Below are 24,865 nucleotides of genomic sequence, written 5' to 3'. Positions count from 1 at the left end.
ATAAATTGCCTAAAACTGCAGACAGTGAAATGCAACTATATCTTAGTTCCATTGTTACTATCAGGTATAGTTACCGTCTATTCTCATAAAACGTCTATTTGACACAAAACATGAATATAAAAAACATGATCAGTCTCTTTCACGTGTAGTGTGTAGTTAACTTTGATTAGTTATTTCCAAAATTTTTCATCACTGCAACGTTAATTACGTTAACGAGAGTTAAAGATTTTCCCCGACCATTAATGAGCCCACCCATTGAGGAAAGCTTGATTAGGGGAGATTTGTAGGAAGGTCCACACTGTTTGTTAATTTCTGATGAGGCACTCTGGCTCTGAAAAGCGTATACATAGTCTGAGGTGAGGTTTTGTTTTGGGGAACTTTCATCGGAAGTGTTTGTTTGGCCAGACAAGACTCTGGAGCCCCCTGACTTTGAAAACCCAAGCATTGGTGCTTCTCTCTCTGGTAACTATGTACTGTTTATGGTGGAACCCTGTCTGTTGGTCTGTATGGTTCTCTGTATTTTCTCTCAAGTTCTGAGTGCTTTTTCTCCTGAACTAAGTGAATGATATATGTGTTTGATTAAAGTAGATTGTTGATCCCTCAAAAGTTGCCTTCCTTTTCGAAAAGCAGATCTAAGAACCTGTATAGCAGGCCCACCTGCGTATGCTGGGGTCCTTGCTGTTACAATTACAAAAATGAGATGAATTAATGACCACTTGTTTGTGTTTTTAAGTTTTAATTCCTAAGTTCAATGAAGTTCAGCAGCTTCTTTCAGAGTCTTCTCGATGAACATCTTCTTTTATTGCTTGTGTTTATTCCACCTTGTGATTTTTCCCCCCTTACAGAGTAACATGTAATAGTAAAATCAGAGGGGATGAGAACTGTCTAAGAATGGTTCCTTTTGGCAGTGAATGCAAGCTTACTGACTACTCAAGCTGAGTCTGACAAAGTGAACAAGGCTGGGAAAGTGAGAAGGGAAGAAGGAAAACAGGGTGAGTTTTTCCCCCCAGATAAAAATCCAAACTGACATGCCCACAGAGAGCTCTAGGCTTGTCTTTCCTTCTAACAGTCACTGAAAGACCTCAAAATGTTATGGTACCATGCTACATAGATAATTTAGGGTTAACACTGCTGAGAACTTGGTCCAACATAACGAAGACAAGAGTAGAGGTAACAAAAGCCAATCCTGCCATATCCCCAAAGACCAATTTTACTACTCAAGTAACCTCGTTTAGACAACATTTTCAGGGGTAGCTTTCAGAGGAGAATATAAAGAAGGGGAGGAAACATCAACTAGTATAGCTAGTAAAAATTAAAAAAAAGAACTTGAGTTCTATGAAAATTTCTTTAATTTTCATCTTATGGAAATACATTTTCGTTTTTATTTCCACGATACAAAAATGTTGAATATCTAACAACGATCTGAAGCAGATCTGGACCAAGGCAGATCCATGAAATTTTATTTAGCTGGTTATTTTTTTCTTTTAACAGAGTAAGGGCTGGTGTATTTTGTAGATCTGTCATAGATTTCATACAAAAACACACACACACACACACATACACACACAGACTCTCACACAAAACTTTATCAAAAGATTTTCTCCTGCCTCTTTACCCTTTCCCCAAAAAGCTAGATCAAGATTTAAATAGTGAATATGGGCAAAACGTATACCAAAATAATAACTTCTTCATGTCCCCCTCTCCCACATGAGAATCATGTCTTGGAAAAGTCACTCCATAAATTATGGTTTCAAAAAGCTGCTGGATATGTCAGGTTCATTTCTTAGCTGACAATGGTAGAAATTCTCTTACTGGAAAAACAAGCTTGAGAATGCAATGTTTTCAGGAAGAGGAATGGTGACAGGCCTATCTACTGGGAGAATGATGACCATGTGTTGCAACTGCCTAAAAATCTCGATATGAAGAGATGTGTGATAAACCTGAAAGCAGAAAAGAGTTCAACACAAAATCTTGACAACAGTAAAGAAGAAAGAAGGGCACCAGCTCCTTCTGCACATTTCACAGCCAGCCTCCCATCTCAGGGGCCCCAAACACACTTACATTTGATTATCTGATCTAACGTTTATGACAGCAAAAGCTTCACATGACAGACAAACAAATTTAACCAGTTAATGAGATATACATTTGTGACACTCTAAAGCTGCAATGATTGTTCAATGGACAGTTAAAAAAAAAACAAACAAACTGGTTTTTCAGGAGACATACTTTGTTTTCAAAACCACGCCCACACCACATTTTATTAAATTAAATACAGTATGGCTTCCAAGTGGTGCAAGTCTGTTGATTTCTCAGAATCCGAGTCCCTGCTTTCTTCATTCAACTGGTGGCTACCACGAATCAGGAACTTCAAAGAGCTTGGCAGAACTGCTTGAGATGCTTCCTGGTGAAAAAGAGGGGAAAAAAACCAACCACTTTACAATCCACAGATAGCATCTTGAAAAAAAAAAATGCTAAACAATTCAAAGCAGAGATAAGTGTATAGCACTGGTTTTGGAGACAGGCTTTCATACCAGGGGCAGGGTGGGGCCAGCTACATAAACCACAACTAGAAAAAGCCCTTTGGGACCTTGTCTGTATTTACAAAGACTGGAACGGGGCAAATAATGAAAAGCTGCAGAAAACCATAGTCAGAAAATGCCAGAGAGCTGGATTAATGGAATTTCAGGGTTGATGTAGATTGTTTCTGTCTCGTTGCTTTTTCCTTTTTATTAAAGATGCTAAAATTTTGGAAAATACAGAATACTGTACTCCTGAACTTCTAGATCCATTATATATATGGCCCAACAGACAAAAGCATGACATAGTCAGATAACTTTGTCCACAGTAACAGCAATATTGTAAAGATGATCAACTGTGAAAGACTCAGCTGCTCTGATGAAGACAATGATCCAAGACAATTCCAAAGGACCCACGATGAAAAATGCTAACCACATTCAAAGAGAAATTGATGAACTTTGACTGCAGACTGAAACACTTTTTAAAACTTTATTTTTATTGTTTTTTTTTTTTTGCAAAATGGCTAATATGGAAATATGTCTTGCATGACTTCACATGTATAATCAACATCAAATTGTTTACCTTCTCAAGAAGGGAAGAGGAGCAGGAAAGGAGGAAATTTGGAAATAAAAATGTTTTTAAATCATTGTTACTTTTTTTAATCATCTAATTGGGATGATTATTTATTTAAAAAATAAATAAAAATAATATAAAAAAGATAAATGGGCATGAAATAGTCCAGAATTTTTAGTTTCTTGTCCAATGGATTTCAGCCTAGATTTGTGATGAAGACTACAGGACTGTAAAAGGCAGAAAACTAGCTTAAAATGAGAGCAGCATAAGATAATTCCTAAGCAAGGAGAAAAGTGTAGAAAGTCTATGTGAGCAAAAGGAAGAAGGATAAAGTAATTCTTTGGATGGCTCACTGTAACAAGGTGACTCATTCACAAATTATTTATTCTAAAAGAGATGTGGCAAAGAGAATACCATGAAGAAATGTCCTTTTAATTTGTTCTGCTGTCACAAAAACATTATAAAATTCCAGAATTCAGTTAACTTTTACAAAGGTAAAACACACACTGCCAAGTATTACAGTTACACAGGAAATCAGAGTAAATTAAAAAAACAGCTGAGAGGAAAAACAAATACAAATTACTTATATAAATTAAATATTAATTTAACACTCCTGAAATTTGTAGAAAATGCTAGACTGGAAAAGAAAGTCCATTATGCAAATATAAAAATGTAGCAGAAGGTAAGAGACATAATCATATACCAAGGAATTCACAAAAAGAATGAACAGTTGTATGTGGTATAGCAGAAAGAGAAATGGAGTGGGACCTGGAGGCTGACTTACAACTCCAACATTTTTTAACTGTATGGCCCAAATCAGATAATTTAGCTTCTCTTAGTTTCAATTTGCATATCAGTAAAACTGGGGTAAATAAATATATGTCCTATATACCCTGTGGGACTGCTTTGTAGATCAAAAACTATACAAACGTAAAGTATTATTAGTGAACCTTCATTATGAGAGCCTAATTTACCTCACTGTGAGCAGGGAAGATGCCCCTCAAGTAGGTCAAGACTTAATTATTTCTTAAAGTTTAATCATTAAATGAAACAAATTGGAGTGGTGACAAAGGCAGGTTTGAAAAATCCACATCTCTGCCTCCTCTTTCCTCCTTACCCCCAATATTTTATTATGAAGGCTTTAAGCTTTCCCTGTAACACTTAGAACACAACAAAATAAATATCTACAGGCCATAAGGAAGGAAATTTTCTGACATTAAAAATGTGTGCATTTATACAAAGTAGTATTAACAAATGTTGCCTGCCCTTTGTTCTAAAAGAAAACCAATGATATCAGGAAGGTGATGTCTTGACTCGTGAGTGAACTGGATTTAAGTGACGTAGGTCTGTGCAAAGTCACCTGCCTCACTCTCCTCCAGGCATCTGAGTCCAGTGGCAAGACACAGATCAAGATGACTGGAGATGGCTCCAATGCAAAGGGAGACCTTGGCCTTTTTAAACTAAGGTCTTCCCCAGGTCTGTTTGTCTGACAGAATACCCATTCAGTGATTAAGACTAGGTAAGAAATGAGGTCAAAAAAGGGCCTCTTTTACCCCCCCCAAAAAAAAATTAATCTAGGAGGGGAAGATTCTCAGGGTTTCTGGTCAAAACAGAATTAATTAGTATTTACAATCACTCTGAGCCATCAAAACCCAAACAATGATCAAGTGAGGTTTGGTGGCCAATCAGAGCCAGAGTAATCTGGGTTTTAAGGAATGGCTAAGTAGCTCCATATGAATTCCAATGGGCTTTATCAAAGCCTGGTTTTCCAGTGCTGTATTTCAAGAAATCATAAATGAAACTACAAGGGGCAAAATAGTTAATTGTCCTAGTTAATTTTTTTAATTATAGAATAAATAAGAAGGGAAGAAAATAAAATCTAGTCCATAATATCTTGTGAGGTTTCAGTGATCAAAATTTATATTCCTTTGGGCAGAGTGCCCATAGATAAGGATATGATTTCAGATGTGGACAGAGGGAGAGGAAGGGAAAAGGAAAGAAAGAGGGATTGAGGGAGGGAGGGAAGAAAAGAAGGAAGGGAGAAGGGAAGGAAGGAAGGAGTACTGCCTAACTGGAACTGGCCACGAGTGTGGCGGCTACTATTACACAGCCTGTTTGTCCTTTGTTCTCCAAGAGACATCAGAAGGATGATGTCTTGATTTGCAAGTGAATGGGATTTAAGTGAGGTAGGGCTGTGCAAAGTCATCAGCCTCACTCTCCTCCAGAGCCATCTGGGTACAGTGGCCAGATATAGCACAACTGTAGATGGCCCCTAATACTGAAAGCACCCTTCTCCGCCATGTTCCATCCACACAGAGATATATTGCTTTCCTGTCAGCATCCTGAAGGTTCAAACTGATGAGCCTCATATCAAGATTTCTGATTTCCATCATTCTGCTAGGAAGGGCCACCAGCATCATTTGCGGAAATTAACAATGAAAACTACCACAAGTGGTCTGGGTTTGAATCCAGCAACCTATTCATAAAAATGAGCATCGACACAGAGCTCTGCAGAACTAATTGGAACTTATATTTGTAGAGATAACATAAAGTGCTTTCTCCACAGCAACATTTTGAAGCAGGCAGTTCAAGCCTGACTAATCCTGGTCCTCCTCAAGAACGAAGGACAAACAACAATAATTAACCAAGAAACAAGGCCAGATAAATTCAGTGACTTGTCCAAGGTCACTGACTAGATAGTCACTGTCAGAACAATGATTCACACCCAGATTTCCTAATTCCAAGTCCAGCCTTTCCACTACAACCTTCTTTAGACTTTGAAAGAGATCTAGAGTCTTGAAGTAAAGACTTATACTGATCAAGTCATCCATATGTTCTCATCTTATACAATTTCTCCAAAAAATTCACATGAAGAAAAATCTTCCAAGTAGGTTGAGAGCTTCTTCTAGGTTTTCTTTCTTTCTTTTTAGAAAACATTCCATGCATGCATCATCTGGGCTGTACAACTGTCATTACTGGTGACATGAACAGCCTACCTCCTCTGCAGACTCAATTATACTTTGCTACTATCAAAGTGTATTAGGACAATGCGATGTTACATCTATTTCATGAAATCTGGAAAGAATTTAGAAGAGCTAATGATGACTTGGCCAGAAGTTTGTGGTTTTTTTTTTTGCCAGCTACAAGACTTCTAACCCACTTTTAATGTAGCCCTAAAACTTATCTGTGAAATCAAAATCACTACATATCTAGGAAGGTAATTCTCTGAATACATGGAAATGCCCATTTCAGGTGGCAAAACTGAATAGTTTACATAGCCAAGAATGGTGTGCCTGATTAAGGCAGAAGAAAAATCTATTTGATATACTACAGTTTTAAAGGCTACCTATTTAAGGTTCACTTAAAAAAAAAGTGAACTCAGCTATTTCGTTAATTACATAAGAAAGAATTCCCTGAAACTCTTGAATTTCCTAAGATGAAAGTGGAAACAGTGAAGAATAGGTCTTCCTGGAACTGGATTTGCACAGGCAAAGTAGTGCAAAGACCTATTTCGGTAAATTTTTCAAAACACACACACACACACACACACACACACACACACACACACACACACACACACGCAGGCCAATCAATTATCCTTCCTGAAATTACTTCTGTCACTGGTATAGTATACAAATTTTAAAAACCAAACACACTATAGTAGGATTAGGAGACCTCTGACTCTGTTTCTTATTCTGCCACCAACTACTCTGGTGAAGCTATGTAACTTCTCTAGGTCTTTGCTTCTTCATTCTAAAATAAAGGCATGTGATTCAATGGCCTCTGAAGCCCTTCCAACTTCAGAGCTACAATGTTAGATTCTGCTATAGATATATACTATGCACATGCCTTGGTTGGACAAGTTACCTTCTCTGGACCTGTCTTTCCATCTGTAAAGAAAGGGACGGATTAGATGCTCCCGGGATCCTTGCAACTCCGTGTCTAAGACCTTATGATCATCTGATTTCTAAGGACTTTCCCTGTTCTAAGATTCTACAAATTTGCTTCAATCTGCTCACTCTTCTGATCAAATGTGAATGTTTGGTTGAAAAAGGAATAAACACAAAGGCAAACAGACCTTTCCCATAGCTAATGACTATCTTCACTGTCAAACCAAAATGGAATTTTAAAAACTTTCAAAACTAACTTCAGTTAGTCAATAACCATTTATTAAATACCTCCTGTACACTAGACCCTGTGCTAAGCACCGGAAATGACAAAGGCAAGATCTCAAGGAGCTCAGTCTAATGGGGGAAGACAACATGCACGTAATTACTAAAAAACAGAATTCAGAAAAAGGCCAGTTAATCTTGGAGCCTATGCTTTAGGTAGTAAGTAGTATTTCCCCATGGGGGTCTTATAGCACAGACCTCTTCTAGAGTGCTAAAGCATATTCTAAGAAGCTCTAGTACATCACCAGGCAAAGAAGAGGCATGCAAGCTACTATCTGCTTCACAAATCTCTTTTTCAATATTTAAGCTGTAAACCAGTCCTAATACAGTCATTAAAAATCTTCATGGGAGGTAAGTGAACTCCTTTTGCCTGGTCTTTCACATGACTGGCAGCAACTTGAGAACTTATTTCTAACTTTAATGAAACCTGTAACAGTATCTGAGAAGATTATTGCTTTAAGTGGATTCTAAACTTTTCAGTGTAACCTTAAGGGTAAAAGATTTAAAAGTTCAGCAGTTTTTCCAAGATTCCAATAAAACACAGCTCTTGGCAAACATTAAAGGGTCTAATGTATCATGCTTTCTATGTGTGTAGGGGGTGATGGAAGGGAGGGAAGAGACCCAAGCTTGGGATAGGTTTCTCTTTCTACATTAAAGAGTTTGACCATGAACTATATGAACTGTATTTTGGTATGTTTTCTCTTTGAACTCAGCTGAAAATTTCCTCAAGAAAAGATTCTATTCCAGTGGTATCCAAGAAGGTTGTGATGCCTGTCAGTCTTGTCAGATCTGCTTGCCTTGCTAGTCATGTCATTTTTTTGGTAGCACGTAACAGTAAGGATGGAAGATGGTTATGATGACAGAAAGGTGAGGATACAGAACTACAGAACGCCAGGTAAAAATGGCACTCAGCCTCTATCTATGCCCTATACCCATGACTGATTCACCATATGGGTTTAGTGGGCTGGACAAGCTCATTCTATTGAAAGAAATCTTGGAAATTGCATTTCCTAGATACAAAAAAACAGAAATTCATGCTATGTGCTGTCCTGTTTTTCTTTCATTAACATTTAATATCAAAACAGTATAAACTGTATCTTGAGCTCTTCTGAGGAAAAACATAATGAGACTAATAAACCAATACTGATTATAATAAATACAAACAGGGAACTTATTGTTCTTTATACACCTGCTTCCTGTGAATATAAGGAATGAGATATACAAATCCTGAATCATTGAGTTTTTATAAAAGCTTATTCATTCCACAAATATTTAGTAAGAAGTGATGTTTTAAAAAAAGGTAGTGATTCTAAGAGCTGTGAGGATATGCAAATAAGGTTATTTTTTCTTATCAGCACAGTAGTAGGAAATACCTTTGTAAAAAGTCATTCCTTTTCTACTATATTTTTGAATATTCTTTCTGTACATATAAGTGATCTTGGTGCTCACAGGAAATGGTATGGTAAAATAAAATAAAGGCTAAGTCTTACAAAACTTAACAAGAGAAAATATTTAGGCCAAAATCTAGTAGGCAAAATACCTAAGTTCCAATCCTAGCTCGGTTATTTATTAGCTGTGTATTTCCTTAGGAAACTCCATGAGTTTCCTACAAGAGGGGAACAATAATACTTGCATTATCTGCCTCAGGAATAAAAAAAGATAATGTGTATAAAGACTTACAGAAATCGGGTATCAATATTAATATTACTGATTTCATCAAAGCCTTTTAAAGTAATACTCCTTTTAAAATAATTTATTGATTTAAAAGTAGGATCAAAGGCTCATAGAATTGGAACTAAAAGCTCTTAATGACCTTTAAGGCCATCCAACCCATTCATTTTACAAATGAGGTAACCAAAACCAAGAAAGGAAAAGAGACTCGGTTCAGTCAAATAGGTGGTAAATGTTCCCCAATTGATAAATGGTCAAAGGATATGAACAGGCAATTTTCAGAGGAAGAAATTAAAGCTATCTATAATCATATGAAAAAATGCTCTAAATCACTATTGGTTAGAGAGATGCAAATCAAAACAACTCTGAGGTACCACATCACACCTATAAGATTGGCAAACATGACAGAACAAGAAAATGATAAATGCTGGAGAGGATGTGGGAGAGTTGGAACACTAATTCATTGTTGGTGGAGCTGTGAGCGCATCCAACCATTCTGGAGAGCAATTTGGAACTATGCCCAAAGGGCTACAAAAATGTGCATACCCTTTGACCCAGCAATATCGCTACTAGGACTATATCCCCAAGAGATCATAAAAATGGGAAAGGGTTCCACATGTACAAAAATATTTATAGCAGCACTCTATGTAGTTGCCAAAAACTGGAAGTCAAGGGGATGTCCATCAATTGGGGAATGGCTGAATAAATTATGGTATATGAATGTAATGGAGTACTATTGTGCCATAAGAAATGATGAACAAGAAGACTTCAGAGAGGCCTGGAAGGACTTATATGACCTGATGCTGAGTGAAAGGAGCAGAACCAGGAGAACTTTATGCACAGCAACAACCACAGTGTGTGAGAGTTTTTTCTGGTAGACTTAGATTTTTGTAATAACACAAGAACTTCTGGAAAAAAAAAAAAAAATCCCAATGGTGGACCTCAAGGCAAAATGCCTTCCACACTCAGAGAGAGAAATATGGAAGTCACTCACATATTGTAGCAGATCATGTTTGTGTATGTGTATGTGTTTGCGTATCATGTTCTGATTTGTTATACGGATTCTTTCATTTATCTTAGTCTGACTACATAGCATGACTATAGTGAAAATATACTCAATAGGAAAGTATATGTAGAATCTATACAGAATTGTATGCAGTCGTGGGGAGGGAGGGAGGTAGTGGGGGGTGGGTGGGGAGGGATAAAATCGCAATTGTACGGCAGTGATTGTTAAACATTAAAAAAATAAAAAAATTATAAAAAAAAAAAAAAAAGAAAAAAAAATAGGTGGTAAATGGCAGAGGTAGGATTTTAATCCAAATCCTCTGACTCCAAATTCAGTGCACTATACCATGTAATACTACCTGAAAAGTACCTGACTCAAAGCCTTTACACACACAGAAACTACTGAACATTTCAAGTGTTCTTATGAGGTTTGGTTAGCAACACTTCTTTCACTATTTCTGTTATGCATAATTGATTACTGAAAAGTGCATGTAATTAACTTGTAGAGAGGGCCCAAATCTTATGTTTCTTTCAGAGCAGTACTACAAATGAGTGTTAGGCACACACAGAACCCTCCCTGAATTTTGGTGGAATCATTCCCAGAATCCCAGAAGCCTAAACTCCTCATCCTGGAATTTTGCATTGAACACGTCAGTACATCAATGCTTAGAAGCCCAGCCACTGAGCTCTCACAGTCTGTGGAACACTGGGAACACCTTCAAGTTTTGCTCTCAGGGTTCTTCATGAAGTTTGACTTTGCTTATCACAACTGGGGTATTAAAAAAAAAAATCTGCTCTGATATTGAACTTATTTGTTTTAGAGAGTTTAACACAGACCACGAAGATTGTTTGAACTTGGTAGTTTCACTAAGTTACAGTGCCTTATAACAATAACTGAGTAATCCATATTGTTAGATTCAATGTTAAGCATCTGCTATCACTGACCCACATCTTACTGATACTAATAGGATTAAATGCTTACACAAACCAGGTTAAAATGATTCATGAAACTGCCATACTTGCAGTGTTAAAAGGTTTCAAGAATGGCAATTCAGAAGAAAACGCAACTCACCTGACTTAGCCAATTCAATTAAAAGTTGTCAATTTCTTAAAAGTCACATTTTTGACAGAAGTAAAAGAGCCGACTGTTTTGGGTTCAGTTTCTGAGACTATGACAGCATTATTGTCAATGGCAGAAAAATGAAGTAGCACAGATTTATATTTATATTATATATCCTAAATGACCTACAGAATGTTTTCACTTAAAATTAAAAAAAAAAAAAAGCAGCAAAGAGAGTTAATTATGGGATTCTATTAAGAGGAATTATTTTTAGTAGCTTTAAAGATTATCCAGAAATGAACAGAAAAGGAATTGAAAATTTCTCCCTAGGAAGTGACAAATAAATGGAAAAGTTCACTATGTAAAACTGAGAAATATTTAAGAAAAACTGAGATACAAAAAGTGAAATACAAATAAGAAAACTACATGAAGAATCTTACTGGGTAGAACACTGAATATTTAATAGCTGACCAGTATCTACAACGAGGTAGGCAGGAGGTGTATATTACTTATGTCAAATACTTTAAACTATACAAATAGGTAAGGGCTTTTTTCCATTTTTTTAAATGGCAAGTAATAGAGAAACAGATAAATTCCCTGAGCTGGCTAGGATACATAACTAGGGCATCTAATATGTGCTACAGTTTTGAGTCAATTAAGGTTTAACATGATATATTTTAAAAGTACACGTTAACATTTTGGCTTCATAGTTGATTTCACTAATACTAATGAAATTCAATTAACCTCAAATATGAAAAGGAAGACGGACATGAACTGTGTCCTGTGTCTACAACTAGAAACAACAGCAGTATTTAATATGTGTCCTTTCCTCTACAAACTCAAAACATAACTGGGATTTTTTTGTAGTGCTGTTTAAAAAAAAAAAATTCTGTGCTGAATCTTACAGGTGCAATTAAAAATAGGTCTTAAATCTCTCTGGTTTCATGGAGAACTACATAATATATCACAATTAAATGATCCTATGATTCTTCCCCAAATTCATAAATTTATATAAGGTTCAAGGTCAAGAAAGTAAGCTCTAACCTTTAGCAAATAATACCTACCAGTTGGAGTGAGTTCTTTCTTCATTCTTTTACATTTCCTGGCTTTTTTCTTCCCTTCTGTAAGGGACTCTGCAGAGGAATCCATCTGATCAAGCTCACAGTCTGATATTTCCACTGACTCTATATCTTCAGAGCCAGCTTCCTCTTGAATGGGACTCATGTTTCTCTTTCCTATTGTGCTGGTAGCTGTAAAACTGAAGTTTAAAAAGGGAACAACACAAAAGATGTCAGAGTTATTTTTATAAGCCAATCTCTTTACATTTTAAATACTTTTATTGTCAATATTCGCAATCAGCAAAATGGCAGCTATCTGCAACTTAAAGTTAAAAGAAATTATTAAGCAATAAAATTTAGGAGCTTACTACTTAGAAGATATATTTAGAGGAGTTGGTTAGAAAACCATGCATGTGCAAATATATCTGTATCAACATATTGGCACAAAACGTTCCATCAGGTTTTTAAAAAATTAGTGGAGAATATTGTGGTGCAAAGGAAAGATCAATGAACTTAAGAGTCACAAGACCCGAGTCTGAATCCTGACTCTCCTTCTTGTGTGACCTTGGGTGAGTCACTTAATCTTTCCAGGCCTCAGTTTCCTCAACTAGAAAACGAAGGGGTCAGACCAGATGATCTCTAAGATCACTTCCAGCTTCAGATCCATGATCATTATGGTTATTCTTCTTAGAACCATTTTAGGAAAATGGTAACTTTAGGTAAGGGCTTAATATCAGTATTCTTGAATATAACAAGGATAATAATTAAATGGGTATATGGCAGAACCGATATACCCTAAATACCGTAATAATATTGCTTGTGGATTTAGATGTACAAAATTTCTTGAAATACAATTACATGCAAAAAGCATATGCCACAGTCCGTAACAAGGGTCAGTTATAAAGTTGTACTAGAGATTACCCGAAAGTTATGAAAAGATTAAAAAAAAAATCAAACCAAAATCTCCCCCCCAAAAAATATTCATGCAGTGAGGTATGCCACGTAAGTTTAAAAACACTACAAAAATATCTTTGCTGAGAACAATGCTTTTCTAAATACGTCTTCAGAAAATTTTATCTGATTATTCACACTGCTTGTACCCTTAGATCACCTCTGAAGCCACACCTGACACATTTCATTCTTTTGGGATCACCAAGAAGAGAAAAGGAATTGTGTTTTTTCTGATGTCTTTCAGAGGTGGCCCTGGGTCTTTGGAATGGAAAGCAATGACCTCTTGTGCTTATTGTTTCAAGGATTAGTTACATACTTAGAAATTATTTCTGTTTCCTCTCTACTTTTCCTTTTGGAAATTTTCCTCGTGTACAAGTACTGTGGAGAAAAGTCAAGATGAACAGAGGACAAGGCAGATTCAGACCGACTCACTCTTGTGGATCTCAGCATATGATAAACTTGGTGCACTTACATTTTTAATTAAATGGTTGTAGCAACAATTCACAACAGGTTGATTAGTACTAAAAATTACTGCAGGCACATAATAAAGAAAAGCTAGGCGGATGCTAAGGGACAACTAGAGAAAGAGTAAGGAAGAAAAGTAACATAAATGATCACGTAGCTAGCACTGGGCACCAACTCTAAATCAGTAAGGATATTAATGATTACAAATTTCTCACTACCAGAAAAACCATGTACACACGTGTGTGCGTGTGTGTGTGTGTGTAAATAAAACTATAAGACTACAAATCATGGAATGAACTAAAAAAAATTCAGAAGCCAATGGGAATAGTTGGCATGAATAGGTGATGATGGTACCAAATGACGATATGTATGTGAGAAATGGAGTAAAAGATTATCAAGGGTAAGAATGATAGGAAAAGGGGGTAGGCAAACCTTGTGGCAAGAATGACAGACTTAAGACAGGTCTTAAATCTAGGTGGTCTAATGGAAAAACAGAACATGTGACAATTAAATGGTCCTATTATCCCTCTGTATTCCCCTAGATTATAAAAGAACAGGAGGAAGATCTAACTTTCCTATGCTGAGTAGATCTACAGAACATCTGAGGGAAAACGTGAACAAAAACCATACAGGTTTAGGTGGTAAAGAGAGATGCAGGCAGACAGAGGTTAAATGACTTGCCCAGGGTCACAGGAGCCCATGTCTAAGGCCGAATTTAAACGGAGGGCTCCCAGAATCCAGGTCCAGTGCTTCATCCATTGCGCCACCTAGAAGCTTCAAAGCACTACAGTACTTACATGATATCATAAGAATGATAGTTAGAATAATTCAGAAAATTGAAGGGATGCTGAGATAGAGCTTTAATACTAAACCAATGCACCAATCTTATGGCAAATAGATTATGTTTGTTATCATTTGAGAAGACTAATATGATTTTTCTATTCAATAGATATATCACAACAACACAAAAAAACCCAGCAAATAATTCAAAGTGGATAGTATGTCAAATAGGAGCTACCCTATGAAATATGGGGACCAAGAAACCTCAGGAGAGTGCTTCATAATTTGAATGTTTTTGGTAACAGAAATCAATCAAGAATTAGGTTATCTTGAAAATATAGGAAATATCTGCCTTAGTCATAATTGTTAGTTCTCCTCCAAACAAAGCTTCAAAAAATGTTTAGGTTGGTTACCTAAAAGTTGACAAAAACTTAAAAGATTGGGACACAATTCAAAATATTTACTAAGAATTTTTAGGACCAAATCCCTGCCCTCTGGACCTATAGAAGCTTTCCAAAATCTGGAAAATACTTTGGAATCTCCACAGATATGGCAGCTTTGGCCCAGTTAAATCTAGTCATTACTCTGCAGATCCCAACTCTAGAAACTCCAATGCCTTCTTATCACTTGCCTTCATGATCAAATACAAAATCCTCTTAGCTTTTGAAACCTTCATGATTTGGCTCTTACTTTCCTTCCCCTCTCTACCTATCCTGCCATCCAGTGGCACTGTTTCTTCTCGTTCTGTCACATGACACTCCACGTCCCAATTTCAGGCATTTTCACTGGCTGCCCCCATGCCTGGATCAAAATGTCTTCTTGGCTTTCTGGTTTCCTTGGCTTCCTTCAAGTTTCAACTAAAGTCTCATCTGCAAGAAGTCTTTTCCAGTCCTGCTTAATCTTAACTACAATCTACCCTGTATATATATATCTTATTGTACAGAGCTGTCTGCATGTTGTTTTCCCATTACACTGTGAGGTCCTAGAGAATAAGTTTTGTTTTTTTACTTTTTTTTTTTTTGCTACAAACTTTGGCACAGTGCTGAGTACATGGTAAGTGTTTCATAAATGCTTGTTGACTTGATTTGACCTGGGATTTCAAATGCAAAGATAAAAATAATCGTACAAAAGACTATGAAACAAGTCTTGCAACCTTAGTGATAATGGATGAAGTTCTATTGTAAATCATTAGATCCCAGGACCCCCAAAGAAGTCTTGTCAGACATGGTAGTATAACCCTACAGGTACAACAAAAACCAGCAACCCCCCAGACTTTTAAACAGATTTATAGAAGGGAAAAACTGAAAGTATTTTAAAAAATAGAAAGTAATACAAGAACAAGTACTATAGATTATTGGGTAAAAGACAGAACCTTTCTGGGAACAGTCAAGAGGCACCTGGGAACAAACGGATAAAGGATGAGTATGAGAAATTGAAAACTGTATTAGAGACTTTGCAATACAAGATAAAACACCATTTTAAAGTCTTGAGATACTATTGGATTGTAGAAATGTAAAAAGCAGAACAGGAAATTGGAATCACTGAAGATGCAAGGTCATGAATTTTGCTTGGCAGTTAGATAGTCTGTTATGAATGCGTGGTACCCTACCCCACAAAGCAGAAGACATCTATAATGGTAAGAAAGCCATATGTGATATGGGACTACAAGAACAGGAGGACAACCTGAGGGAGGACTGGACGTGCCCCAAATGCAATTTCCAGAGTTTTGCTAGTAGTCAAGGATGTTTCAAATCACTGTCTAGAAAAAAAACAAAAGACCTTTTAGGGGAAGAATTGTCTACAAAGAACTAGAAGAAAATTGTGGCATAAAAACTAGACTTCCAAAATTCAAGATTTTTTTTTCCCAATCAAGTTTTAAGTTCACTGGGTGTCAGAACAGGCATACAGAACAAAAAATACTATAATCTTCCCAGTTGATTGTATCTCACATACAGACACGAAACTCCCACACCCACTGGTTTCTTTGAAGCAGGCAAAGGAGCTAATGAAATCTTACACTGCATAAACAGTTGGGGGAGGGTTACCAAAGAAGGTGAGGAGGCAGATTTTGGCTAATTAAAACAAATTAATTATTTAAGATCTTAAAAAAAGGAAATTAAAATAAAAGAATTAAAAAATTGTCCAGGGAAATCTAAACTTACGCTTTCTTTTAATGTCCACAAATATCTCATTTAATAAGCAGAAAGTGGTGCAGTAGAAGAGTGCTGGAGTTAGAAACAAAGATCTTGGGCTGAATACCAACTGTTCTACTCAGGAGCAGCTAGGACGTGCAATGGATGGAGTGCTGGGCCTGGAGTCAGGAAGACCTGAGTTCAATTCCCAGCCTCATACACCTACTCTCCATGTGACCCTGGTTGTCACTTAACCTGTTTGCCTCAGTTTCCTCATCTGTAAAATGGGGATAATAATAGCACCTATCTTGCAGGGTTGTTATAAGGATCAAATGAGATAAATGAAGAGCATTTACTAGAGTGACTAGCACATAGTAAGCACTATATAAATGTTAGCTATTACCTATCATTATGGTGTAAGACCTTCTGCAAGTCATTTAGCCTCTCTGAGCCTCAGTTTCCTCATCTGTAAAATTAAGAGGAATGGTCTAGATTAATTCCCATCTACTTCTAGATCAATGATCACTGCATATCTGTGTATGTACATATATATGCATGCACACATAGAGATCACTGTATAGAAACACCACTGCATGTATGCAGTATATGTAAATATGCAAATACACGTACATGCAATGATCATACATACACAATGTGTATATAGTTAACAGTACAGCAGTTTACAAATATCTCCCAAGACTACTATTTTAAAGACCACCATATATGTGTAAGTCCTTGTAGTCCCCAAAACACCAGGTAGTCTGATAAAGCGCTATTTCATTTAGGCAACATGGGCACTGGTGCTAGACTTCAACAATGGGAATTAAGGTTCATATCCCTTACCAATATTAAGCTGCAGGAGTTTGGGAGATGAACATTTGGCAATATTCTTATCCAAAATTTGATTCCAAGGACTCATCAAAGGTAGTTGCTTTAACCAATGTATAACTTTTCTTTCATCGTGGAAATATTCTGATATCCTATCATAGTTTCAACTGCACAAATAAATTTAATAGTAATGATGGTATGCTCAAACTTGGTTTATTAACAAGCACTGCTAAAACTCCCAACTATGGGGCAGGATGCCGTATGATACAAAATAAGTCTTCTGAGCAATGTTTTGCTTAGCTGACTTGGATTCTTTAATGTAAAGATGTTGAGATGCAATTCATTAAGGAGAAGTAATTCCATGTGACCTTGTGATGGGAAGCCGAAAAGCGCATCACAGAACTATAAGCCTTTAAAAGCTACTAGGGACAAGAGAAGTCACCCAATCCAACCCCTTCATCTTACAGGCAAAGAAACAGCCTAAGAGAAGTCAGAGCTTTTCCCAACGTGCTAGACAGTAAGAAAATAGGGATCAAGATCTTCTGGCAAGATTGTAGCATTATCTGTTCTATACTGAAGGGGGCTTAAGTTATTTGTTCATTAAACATTTTTCAGTCATGAACTGAAATTTTTAATATTTATTCCATAACCTGTAAAGACAGACTATCACTTATAGTATGTCCTGTTATGGCATGGAATTTAGCAAAAGGCACCAACCCCATGCCCTTATCCAAAGGCCAGGTCCACAGAAGCTCCAGATTCCAACACTATTTCCCTAATGACACAATTACATGGCAAAGAACCCAAGAATAATATTACAGTGGTAATGTTAGTATAAGAAATTTCAACTGAACTGTGAGATAAATAGGGAGATTAGAATCTGTGACTAATATTGAAAGATCCTAGTTATGTTCAGACCAAGGTTACAGGACCCAGGTAGCTGATTACCTAAATGTGGGCAAAACATCTTCCAATTTCTTAATAGGATTGAAAAGGCTCATGAATTTATATAATAAAATAAATTTCTCACTGAAAGTCAATTAAGCTGCTTCTTAAAAATGATTTGAGTAGATCTACAAAATCCAAACCAATCTCAAAGGATTATTAATATTAAAAATAATAACAACAATAAACAAAAAGAAAGACCACACCATAAGGCAACAAGCCTAAATTCTCCTCCTAGCTTTGCTATGAACATGGGGAAATCTCTTCATCTCTTAGACCTCAATTTCTCATCTTTAGAATCTACATAAATGAAGCTAATGAAGCTAGATCATCACATTTTAAAGTCTCTTAGAGAACTAAAGCAAATATGGAAATTGGTTAAAAGATTTTGTTCAGTAGCTAGAATGGTTTCACATATACTAGATGAACATTGTATGGGAAGTAAAGTTTGGTCATTTGATAATGATGACAAAACATTTATTAAATGCTTACTATGTACCAAGCATTATATGAAGAGACAGGAACACAAATATGCTAGTTCCTGCCCACAAGGAGCTTACATTCTAAAGGAAGAAAATGAAGCAGTTGAAAAGGGAGGTGGTGTGGTGGTGTAAGGGGAGGTGCCCAAGGGGTAGCATGATTTAGAAGTGACAGGGTTTGGAGGCCTGGCTCCAGGCAAGATAAAGCAAAAACTCACCAATAAGAGTAGAGTCCAGGTTCCAATGAGACTGAAGCAAGGAAGATGGCTTGAGTGGGGGTGGCATAAATAACCAAGGGAGGGATTAGTCCTACACAAGTTCCTGGCACGTGTAAACATATTTGTAGTTCTTTTTGAGGTGACAAAGGACAGGAATCTGAGGGGGTACGAACATGTGGGGGAATGGATGAACAAGTTAACAGACCATTAATGTGATGTAATATAATTGTGTTGAACTCTTCTGTGTCATGATCAACTCTGATTCCAGAGAACTAATAATGAAATACGCTGATGTTTAAACGTTTTATTTTTATAATAAACATGTTTCACCCACGACGGAGAAGTAAAGGACTTCAAATGCAGAATGAGACAAATTTTTTTGGTCATGGCCAAGTGACTTGCAGCCCTGGTTGCAGGCATGATAAACTTGTAAAAACTCACCTATTAGAACCTAGTATGATCTGAATTTCTTCAGGCCAAACTTCAATCACCAAAATCCATCTTATAGCAAATACAGGTTATTACTTTAATATGCTTGGTTAATACCCATTCTACTATCTATTAAATGAGATTCTTTAAAGCTGTTAAAGATACAAATAACAATAATATTCAACCTTGGAAGATTCTGGATAATTTGATGACTAGTATTCCTTAATGCTTCTAAAAAGATTAGTGAAAGTAAGAGTTAATTTGACAGATTCTTAGTTCCCACACATAAGCTTGTACTCCCAAAAGCAAATATTTCTTCAAAGTAAGGTGACATCTTGTTGCCTAACTGAAGATATAGCTCTAAGATATATGTGAAACTAGCACATTTTTAAGCACACAGTAGGATCTAAATAAATAGCTGTTCACTGGTAAGTTCAACACTCAAAATTCAACACTAAATTTATACTTTAAGTCAAGGCTAGAAAAAAATAGCTTTTCTTACTGGGAAGTTCATTAGCATGAACTGCAATAATATTGCACAAAATGGGCTTATTTGTAATAATTATGGAAGGCTTGTTTAAGTAGATCCTAAGAAGTGGTTATTAAGAAATTAATGGTTACAGGTACAACTTGGTAAATCAGAATTGGATATTAACCTTGATAAGCATTTGCATGTGAAATAAAACAGTAAATCAGCCTTGTTCAAAAAGCATTTAGAGTAATAAAACTGCTGAGTTGCTGAGTACTTTGCTAAGTACTAAGGAAACTGAGAATTATGACATTATATTACTGCTAACAACTGATGATAGACTGATTAAATTCTGGAAGGATAAAGTGCACCATTAATTTTCTCCTCTCCCCTAGAAAAATAGGTTTGCTGATAGAAAAACCATACTTTCAAGTTCCTAAAATACTTTCCTCCCTTGGTAATAATAGGAAAATGACTTTTTCCCCCCCAAGTGATATTTAAAAGGCAGTTTTTGGTCAGAAGCATTGAATGTAATGACTGAGGCCTTTACAAGCAGCTTGGAACATTTTTTAAAAACTTGCAATGGGAGTGAGATATAGTACTTTAAGGAGTGATTCCTAAGGCATACAAGGAAGAGTTTTTATAATGGAGGGAAAAACAGGGGAGCGGGCAACACTTGAACTTCATTCTTATATGAACTGAATCAAAGAAAGAAGAATACACATACACACAATGCATACATGCACATATGCAAGCATGCTCTCAACTGAGTATAGAAATCCCTCTTACCCGTCAGGGAAGTAGGAGGAGAAGGGGCTAAAAGAAAGCGGGGAGTGTAATAAGAGGGAGGGCAGATTAAAGGACGTAGTAGTCAGAAACAAAACAAACATGGAAAGCAGGACACAACAAAAAAAAAAAAAAGAGAGAAGGATAAACAGAAGAGAATAGGATGGATGGAAATATATTGCAATCATAACTGTGAATATGAATGGGGTGAATTCACCCATAAAATGGGAAGTAGAGAGCAAAATCGATTAGAAACCAGAATCCAATAATATGTTATTTGCAAGGAGTAATTCCTGCTATGTTTAACAGGATGTGCACGATGCTGCATTTTTTTTAAGGTAATGATGGTGAATGGAGTAAGGTGCAAGAGATTATTGTTTCTATGTGTAATGTATCTGACATTATCCTTGATGTTCAATTTGTAATATTCAAAGGCAGAACAATGCAACTATAGCGAAACCTCCTAAATGATGACTTTTCAGACTGAGCGCACTCTGAATGTTATGAACTTCTAAAAAACAGTGATAGCTTCTGTATGTTTATTTAAAGTACAGCATGCACCGTATTTACCTGCAGAATTTACTCCTTGTTGCTAAAGGAATGGAAGAATTATACAGGCAAATTGGTGAGTTGGTAGAATAATTAACTCTTGTTAACACTTCTTAAAACACCTTCTTTATTTTCCAGTGGTATTTAATGTGGTGCACTGGAAAAAAGACTAGTCTTATGAGCCTGGAAGATGTGGGTTCAAGTACTGCCTCTAAAACATGACTATGGAACTTGGAAAGTTACTTAACTTCTTCGCATCCTCAGGCAACTGTCTAAGACTGTAAGTCACAAAGTAGCTGACGGTTTGTACTTTTGGAGGGAATTTCACTCTTCTGATGAAACCAAAGGTCTGTCTCGACTCCCCACCCAAAGCTCCAAATATTCAACCACTGTGAGGATTTAACCACCTTTAGGGATAATCCTGCTACCAGTGGTGTTGATGGTAACAACAATCGTCTCAGCTCACTTCCCCCAAGCTCAGCTCATCATCCATGTTATGAGTATAAGGGTTGGTGGGAAGGAACAGCCAAGTAGGGGAATGCTAGACAGGCTGATGTACAGTGGAATTCTGTGCCCTGAGGCATGCAAGATCAAGTTCTCTTTCTCCCCCACCCTGGGCTCCCCCTCCCCCCCAGCATTGCCCCCACTGAATGGGTTAGCATCCTGGCCAGTGTGATGTAACTGCTGCTAGGAATCTGGGAAAGAGATGGGCTAGCAGGCTGTCCCTACTTCAAATTATCCTCAGTTAGTGGCACACTTTCTTGTTATGGTCTCATACATCAGAACACCAAAAGCACCAATATTACATCTGCTGGAAATGCTTCTGTGCAAGAGGGGTTGACCACTAAGCAGGCAAACCAGGAGTACGCATGAAATGGACTGAAGATATGAATGTTTTTATTATGCGTCAGCACTACATCACAAGAAAATTGGAAACAGTTCTTACCAGGCACTGGCAAGGGCTTCGTACTGCTTTTTGTCAACGATATCCTCAGCTCCAAGTTACACAACAACGTACTGCAGATTATGCAGGCAATCGTAAGAAATAACTTCATTCCTAAGCCCAAATTAGATGAAATAAGAGTGGAAATTGAGGAGTTACTTAAATCAGAAGAGGGAAAAGCTGAAGAATCTGAAGGCATTGAAAAAGTACTACCTAATAATGAAACAGATGGCAAAAATAACATTGATACACTGAATGAGTCTGGAGTGACGAACATTCTTAGATGGAAATTTTGAAAAGTCCTTTATGAGAGCAACAGCATGCACACAACCAGCAGACTAACTACCAAAACAGTAATATTTACTGACTGACTCACTATAACCATCGTAAACAAATATGTTCTCCGACAATATTTGACAAAAAGGATAAAAAAAATTTGCAGACCCTGCACACAACAGGCCGTGTTGACATTTAAGAACCACAGACAGAAAGGTAACTTGTTTAAGAAAATGCCCCAGGACAGGTATGGAATATCACCATAGAAGGAAAGGCGTAAGAAAACTACTTTAGAATTAATGGAAGAAACACTGGAAGATTAATTACATCAATATCTAGCCAGCACATGAGGCAGAAAAGTTGAACACTCTATCACCCAATTAAAGACAACAAAGAAGAAATCTGCACAATGAAATCTGGAAAACAAAAGCATAACAAAAATTCTTGATATCCTTTACAAATAATTGAAATACAAACGGTTAAGGCAATATGACATATCAAAGCAGCACAAAGAAATAATTCAATGTCAATTAAAAACTACACTAGAGAGGAAGAGGAGGAGGAAGAAGGGGAAGAAGGAGAAGGAGGAGAAGGAGAAGAAGAAGAAGAAAAAGAACAAGGAGGAGGAGGAGGAAAAGGAGAAGAAGAACGAGGAGATCCCTAAAGGTAGATATGAAAAATTTCTGGTCATTTCTACGGTCAAAAGAAATCCAAAACAAAGAAAACTCAAGTTGGATCAAACACACAACAGAAGATTTATGTACCATTAATATAACGAATGACAGAAAGGATTATGTCAAGGTTGGAGAGAAATGCAAACATCTCTGCCAAACGATACAGTAACATGTCCAGATAAGGACTATAATTATTGGCTCAAACCTTCACAGAGGTGCATAAATCCTTAGCAAAGCAGTTTACCAGCTACCCCTTGGGGCAAATCTGATCCTATCTTTCTTAAGAAAAGAAACTACATATTTATTTCTAAAAGATTGAGAATATTAGCAACCCATTAAAATGCTGTCCAATTACGTATCTATTTTACACAAAGCATTCGCAAGTTATTCTACCGAAATTTCTATAAATATTTACAAGAAAAATATGTTGACTGAGGAACAACATATAGACAGATACACAGGTATAAAGAATAACTCCTCATTAATCTGGTGATTGCTGAACAAGCCATCCCAAAATACTATCAGAATCATTCCACTTTTGCTTATTACCACAAAACCTTCCATTCAGTTCTGCACTTACTATTTAGTCCTGTGCTGAAAATATGTAAATCAGATCCAAGAATACTGAGGACAAACGAGTGTCTGATATCAACATGGAAAGCTATCCTCTACTAAAAAACTCCATCAACACAACGTCAAGAAAAACTGATATAAAATGTGGCCTTTTGCATTGAAAACAGTTTAAGTCTGCTAGAATTCTGTTCCACCTTAAACCCATTATCATCACTTCTGAAGAGAGGTAAGTCAAAGAAGGAACTGTATGAGGAATGACTAAGCTGTGGTGCACGACTGTAACGGAACACAATAGCGTTGAGGGTAATGTGCTGTAAGTATGGAGAGCAGGACGACTTTGGAAAAACCTAGGAAGACTTACATGAACTGATGCAGAGCCAAGAGAGCATCAAATGATAATCAGCTGGGCGTGACCTGGCTAAGACTCAGGGTAAAAAATGCTATCTACTTCCAGACACAGAACTGATGGTGTCTGAATGCAGATCAAAGCACACTATTTGTCACTTCTTTTGGGCTGGGACCTATGTCTTCTTTTATAACATGGCTAATATGGAAATACATTTTGCATGACTGCACATATATAACCTATATCAAATTGCTTGTTGTCTCTGGGAAGGATAGGGAAGGAGAGAATTCGTAACTCAAACTTTTAAAGAACAAATGTTTAAAACTATTTTTACATACATTGGGAAAAAACCAAAAAAAAAGGAAAAAAGAAGGAATTGAAACACATGGTTGACATCAAGCAATACAGCTGACCTAAAAAAACCATCAAACAGCCAATCCATCTTGTGAACATTTTCTCCAACAATATCAAAAAGTTGTTTGTACTTGGAAAGTATAAAATCCTCAATGCACACCAAGGAAGAACAGAAACTGAAAGTTCTGAGTAGAAATCAAGAAGTTGAAATGAATCAATGTATAGATGTGTTACTTATGAATAACCTTAGTCTGATTCCTCAGGTAAGATACACAGAGAATTAAGGAGAAAACTAAGGCTGAGTTTGTTAAGAGAGTGACTAGCATCCTGAAGTCAAAATTTAATGAGAAAAAGACATTTAGAACAACTTATACATAATACCAGGCAAAGCGAGGTATTGCAAAATGGATGACAAATGATCTTAAAATGCCCAATCAAAAACCTATACCACAGGGTTTATCAAGTCAACGATGGAAAGAGTCCTCTCTGTCCAAAAGGAGAAAGAAGATGGATAAATTTGCTAAGAGCACGAAAAAAAAACACAAGTTAAAAACTGACAAATAATTTTGAAACAAATTTCACTTTACAAATACAAGTGACAAAAGGAATATG

The 24,865-nt window shown here is 36.6% G+C and overlaps 1 protein-coding gene across 2 annotated transcripts in view; it reads right to left on the bottom strand.

Annotated features, from left to right (window-relative positions):
* Nucleotides 1-1,331: 1,331 nt before the first annotated feature.
* PARN (poly(A)-specific ribonuclease) overlaps nt 1,332-24,865 on the bottom strand; it is a 187,148-nt gene continuing 163,614 nt past the window's right edge. The window contains exons 23-24 of one of the 2 annotated variants that reach the window (XM_072609539.1): nt 12,063-12,256; nt 1,332-2,401 (exon numbers count right to left, since the gene is read on the bottom strand). In XM_072609539.1, coding sequence (XP_072465640.1) covers nt 2,349-2,401; nt 12,063-12,256 — 247 coding nt within the window. In that variant the 3' untranslated portion in view covers nt 1,332-2,348. Of the gene's footprint in view, nt 2,402-12,062; nt 12,257-22,033; nt 22,145-24,865 lie in introns of those variants that run through there. The other variant, XR_011967137.1, reaches the window with a different exon arrangement.

The sequence above is a fragment of the Notamacropus eugenii genome, chromosome 1, assembly GCF_028372415.1.
Source record: "Notamacropus eugenii isolate mMacEug1 chromosome 1, mMacEug1.pri_v2, whole genome shotgun sequence".
Taxonomy (NCBI): Eukaryota; Metazoa; Chordata; class Mammalia; order Diprotodontia; family Macropodidae; genus Notamacropus; species Notamacropus eugenii.
This window is presented reverse-complemented; position numbering and strand designations above follow the sequence as displayed.